This window comes from Gymnoscopelus microlampas, assembly GCF_963454915.1.
Source record: "Gymnoscopelus microlampas genome assembly, chromosome: 11".
NCBI lineage: Eukaryota > Metazoa > Chordata > Actinopteri > Myctophiformes > Myctophidae > Gymnoscopelus > Gymnoscopelus microlampas.
Window position 1 is genome coordinate 32,658,620 of NC_139948.1, and position 6,000 is coordinate 32,664,619.

Genomic DNA, 6,000 nt, shown 5'->3' on the forward strand with positions numbered 1-6,000 from the left:
GTCGAGTCTCAAGTCTCGTTGGTCTTATTACCTTCCAAGTCCGAGTCAAAGTCGCAAGTTTTACATTCAAAGTCCGAGTCGAGTCGCAAGTCGTCAAATATGTGACTCGAGTCAGACTCGAGTCGAGTCACTATGACTCGAGTCCAATTGTCTGCCATCAATATATGCGAGGTGGGATGTAGAGGGTTCCTCAAGCATGCTTTCTCTTTGTCTGTTTGTCTGTCTATCTGTCTACTCCCCCTCCGTACTCACACACACACCTTTATCTTGCTCACTTGTCTCCACTGCCTTCATTACGTACAGGAATGTGTTGCTCTTCAAGAGAGGTGGACTCTAATGCTACATTCTCACCAAATAACATTAACAATCTCCGTAAAGCTTCCATAAACAGTCCCTAAAAAGAACCAATCCATCTTCTGACTCCTGGAAATGACAGGATCTATGGCCCCACACAGGGACCACTGCCGCTTAAAATGTGGGGATATTAATGATTCTCTGTGAAATGTCCCCTTGTACTGACAAGTGTTTTGAGCACAAGCTGTGCACTCCCCATCATGATGCTGGGGCTGCTGGATTTCACCCGTGGGACCCTGAAGTATAGGGATTGACATGACTGTTAACCACTAACAACACAGACAGACGTGTGAGTCTCTTGGTGTGCTAAAATAAACAATTTAAACACAAGCAACCACATGGGAAATGAGAGATAAGTCTGTATACTGTATGTCTGTCTGTCTGTCTGTCTCTCTGTATCTCTGTCTGTCTGTCTGTCTGTCTGAAGTACATCAAAAAAAGAAAATGAATGACACTGGTTCCCAGGCAATAATATAGGAAAACAGGAATGTCCTAATTGCCAACAAACTTTTTGCACAATATTTAACAAGATAGATCTCAATTCTGTTTGCAGGGATGTCACTGCGCTCTGACCACCCATGTGCTATCCTAGATGTCTATAAACCACAGAAATCGGCAGACAGAGTCACACTCAGAAATAGTCGATTTAGTTGATTTAATTCTTCATAATTTATGTCCCAGAACGTTTCCGGTCATCCGACCATCATCGGTGTGGCCATCATCACACTGATAAATGCCAGATGTCTGAAAACGTTCTGCTACATGAACAATTAATGATTAACAAATAAATCAAGTGAATGGATTTCTGAGTGTGACCCTTTCTTTACAAAAATAGTTACAAGTTAGATCTCAGCAATAAAGCATGCAATGACATTCAATAGGAGAGCCAGCAAAAAGGTGGTATCCAAGATACACCCTGCACACAGCAAATACACTATTCCACTGTTCCAGGATCAAGCCGTTGACATTTCCCTTGATTAATCTTAGCTCTAGCTTGTTACAATACCATTCAGCAAAACAATAAAGAAACACAACAGAGACTGCATTTTGTGTAATATTGCCAACTGACAAACTTCTCCGGTTTAAGCAGCAACGTTATTTGTTGTAAAAGGAACACACTGCTGTTTGTACAGAATAGTTTACTGCATATGTTCTTCATAGTCCTTGCCTGTTTTCATTTTCTTTGTTTAAATCAGTCCACTCACAATTCTGATCATGTCAAACTTCAGAAATTAATTTATAAGCATTAGGCTACAACATCTGTCATTTGTGGCCCAGTGGACCAAGACGGTATGTGTGCAGAATAATAACTGACCATCTTGTGGCAAAACTTACCGAAAGTCTCACTTACAATGTATAAAAGTTTGCTCATTTTAGAGACTTGCGAACACTACTCAAACTTCTTCTAGTGATTTCTTAACGGGTGCACATAGACACTTCACAGTCAAATGTCCTTCAGGTACTTTTATTAAATTGGCAAACTGTTTGCTTCCCATGCCAGTTAAAAAAAAAAAAAAAAAGTATATGAATGACATTTCTGTGAGTGCTGGTAATTCCTATGTCCATTTTAGAGACATCAAGTCAAATATATACTGCCCTTTTAATATCTATTCCCACAGACTACTACAGGTAAAGGCCTATAGCAGTAATATCCTATTAACTTTGGACTGAGATTCACCCATATACTCCCTTTGGACTGATATTTCACCATTACAAGATTTAATTCTATAATAGTGAAAACACAGTGCAGACCACCACTGAGGACATTATTGACCCCCTCTAATTGGATAACAGGTGAGATCACTGGGTGCACAGTCTGCACACACAGGGCATAAAGGAGGACAAAGCAGGGGTGTCATAAATGTTGCCAGAATCGACCCGTTGCTATAGCCTATGAGTAGGCTATACTATACAGCTATACCTGGTCTGACCTGCACATGTTAGATCTGTTGGAACAGGCCTATACAACCAATTAGGCGTCGTGAAACAATGTGTGGAGAAATTATCTTAATTTCTATAGTCTAAAAAAACAAATACACTTCTAAGACTTTGCCTTAGGCATCATCAATAGGGGCTTTAATGTCTCATGTGAACAGGTGTCACCTTATTATGACAATAATTGAGACACTGCTGGCCCTCAAAATAAACTTTAATTGCTAAATTGTTTTTCATTACGCTCATCAAGAATTCTAACATAGGCTTCTTGATGAACATAAATAAATATAAAATACGAAATAGGCAACAAAAAGGAAGAAGAATTAAGATTCAGGAGGACTCCTAATCTGTTTTTGAGATAGGCTGCGGTCACGTGGAGCACAAACAGAACTGAACCGCAAAACTTTGTTGGAAAAAGAAAAGGAAAAGAAAACCACAACCAGTAACGTAGCGTAAGCAAAAGAACATAGACTGTTGCTTTACCTGTCCCGCTCCGTTTGCGATTATTACCCCGATGCTCGTCCGTGGTGGTGGTGCCCAACATCACTCGCACAGACTCACTGACTGCTTGCCAACGTCGAGCTCACGCGGAGTCGCCAACAGAGCTTTGAAAGCGCGCTGTCACTAAACCAGAGTGTCCACTGTGTCCACGCACCGACGCACGATATCGTGACCATTCCTTGCTGAAGTGACACCCTTACCTCACGACTTTTCTGCTCTATAAACGAAACAATTCATTAGAAAGCCTTTTCATTTTTATTTCCAAAGTATCTCTCTCTCACACACTCTCTCTCCCGCCCCCACCCTCTCTCTTTCTCTAGCTCGCTCTCCCTCCTCTCGACCAGGATACAGGATAGGTGGGCACCAGGGACATCTGGGCACCTCGATGTAAAATTGGCTATTTTGTCCAAAATGTTAGAAAATAAAATATTTGAAATTTTGTTTTAAGTAATGTAAAATATACATGATGTGAACATGCATGGTATATCATAGCCCTGAAACATGACTGTCATTCCATGACAGTCATGGTGCCAGTTGCCCCTGGGTTTTCGCGGATTTCTTTTTGTTTAGATTGCCAACTCTCACATGTACATAAACGTTCAGATTTCAAATATAAAGTGCTTACCACAGAGCCACGGATGTTACCTCGCGATGCGGACCACATTAAGCACCCTTATCTCCCGAATTGTTCAATAAAAAGCATTTTAATCCGATCGCCGGCCATTTTCTCCAAATTTTCTCCGATACTTTCAACCATGCGACACCTAATGGTTGGGAGGTGTATTGCACTCTGATACATTAAAAAAAAAAAAACCTGAAAAAAGGAAATGGCCGGTGACGGGCTTAAAATGCTTTTTATTGAACAATACGGGAGATACGGGTACTTAATGTGGTCCGCATCGCGAGGTAACATCCGTGGCTCTGTGGTAAGCACTTTATATTTGAAATCTGAACGTTTATGTACATGTGAGAGTTGGCAATCTAAACAAAAAGAAATCCGCGAAAACCCAGGGGCAACTGGCACCATGACGCTTGTGTATACAAGCGTCATGTGAACCATGGCTAGGTATATCAATATCAGACTTAATTTGTCCTTCAACTTGTTTATGCTACCAAATGACTGGTATCAATTTGCAGCAAAATATTAAGACCTTAATTGTCCAATGTTTAAGCATGTTCTAATCATGTATATTTTACTTTACTTAAAAACATTTTCCAAATATATATATATATATATTTTTTTACATTTTGGACAAAATAGCCAATTTTACATCGAGGTGCCCAGATGTCCCTAGTGCCCACCCATCCTGTTACCATCATCCTGCGCCTTAATTAGCCTACATCACTCACGTTATTATTTTTTTCAGTCATTTTCCAGGCCAGTGTATCGACTCACATTCCAAATATCATGAAGAAAATGCAAGCCCTCGTGTTCTAATTAACATATATTATATCAATAGGCTCCTCGGCACACATGATGTTCCCATGGGTAAATATCTGGCTGCTTCCCACTGGGTGAGTGATGGAAGTAGCTTATTCAACTTGACCTCATATTAGCCTATTCATCTGCCTGTGCTTCTATCAAGGAAAATGTAGTAGTGGCAGTGAGTATATTGACCTCTGAATGGGGTGTTTATCTGGGCAGATGTGATATGACTAAAATAGACGGTCGCATAGCCTAAATAAAGATGAACTGTCTTCCTATATGGTTTATTTTCTCTAAACTACAAGAACTATATGCTTGCTGATTAATGCTATTTGACTGTTTTCATGTTTACCTCTATGCATCATTTTAATTTTAATACAAATTTGTTGTATAGCCTACTATTCTTTTATTAGCCATGGCGATAGCAGTGTGTAAAAAGGTTTGCGTGGATGGACATAAGCGCAGAGAATAGCCTCTATACCAGGGGTCGTGCCAAGTTTTCATTGTCTTGACAGTCAGTGTGTGACATATCAATTAAGTTTAATTATGACACCACATCACAAATGTAATATTTCCAACTGATTGTGATTGTCCATAGGCTTTAACAACCTTTATTTTTTCTATCTTCTTTAGGAATATTTTCTTTCACATCAGGATGTAATTATCATTAGACTCAAGAGAGCAATAATCTCTCAGACTCCCTCCCCAGTCAGAGTTAGGAGTCTGAATGTAGAATTATGTGCAGGATGTAATTTGTATATAGACGTAAGGGGACTTAGTTTAACTGACTAAACTTTTTACATTTTAATTTTACAAGAAAAAACCTCTCTCTCACACTTATGCCAGTGTGCCAGTGATCACCCTCCCCTGTGCCAATGTTGGCACCCATGCCTATAGTTGCCTACCCTGCTCTATACTAGAGCTACAGCGGCGAGCTTCTAAATCACGGAGAGTTACAAGGAAAAGGTTGTCAGCAGTGAGGTGATGAATGCTCTTGGATACCTATTTGAGGGTTCCAGATATGTCCTTCTCCATGCAAATGCGCTGGCACACCATACGATCATAAAAATAACCCACAGAATGGTGAGCGAAACACAACACCAGCTCTCCAACGACAACTTCACCTCCTTCAGCTGACCAACTAACACTCTGTGCCAGACCAGTTAAACCATGGGTCTTTATAGTTTGTCAGGCCAAGGACCACCTAGCTGATAGAGAGATGAAGCAGGGACCGCCTCTATATTGTATGAAATTGTGTTGCACATTATTTTATTTTTTTACTTGGTCTGCTCTTTTTTCCCTCTACACCAAAAATGTTTTGCCAAAAATAGCAGAGGCGTTGTGAGCTTGTAGATAACTCTGTAGTAACTCTGAGGACCTCCTAGGGGTCCCGGGCCCCCTGTTGAAGACCCCTGCATTAAACCATTTGGTTAGAATTTCAACATTTGTTGAACTTTGGAGAAATCCAAGTTATGCCTTTTAGTTTATAGTAGTTTGTTGTGGTTTAAGCTGTATTGGCAGTTCTCAATGTCTGCAATCAGATCCCCTCTTAATGGGGAAAGGCCTGGATGGAAGCCAAAAATAAACGACTTAAAAAGGTATTTCACTATCCAAATCATGTATTCTGTCAACCCACTGTGCTACATTAATCACAGAGGCACCTGCTGCAAAGAAGGCGTCCTTGCTCTTTATAGATGTCACTTGCCCTTTCAAACCATGGCAATGATTATGAACTGTGTCCAGCAAAATAATTATCAAAGGTAACTCATCCTCAAACATCTGTT

At 40.3% G+C, this 6,000-nt stretch overlaps 1 protein-coding gene across 1 annotated transcript in view; it reads right to left on the bottom strand.

Annotated features, from left to right (window-relative positions):
* The window catches only part of znf385c (zinc finger protein 385C), a 171,853-nt gene extending 168,854 nt beyond the window's left edge, over positions 1 to 2,999 (bottom strand). Inside the window, exon 1 of the mRNA XM_084072762.1 lies at positions 2,773 to 2,999. Coding sequence (XP_083928888.1) covers positions 2,773 to 2,833 — 61 coding nt within the window. The 5' untranslated portion in view covers positions 2,834 to 2,999. The remainder of the gene's footprint in view (positions 1 to 2,772) is intronic.
* Between the last annotated feature and the right edge of the window lie 3,001 nt (positions 3,000 to 6,000).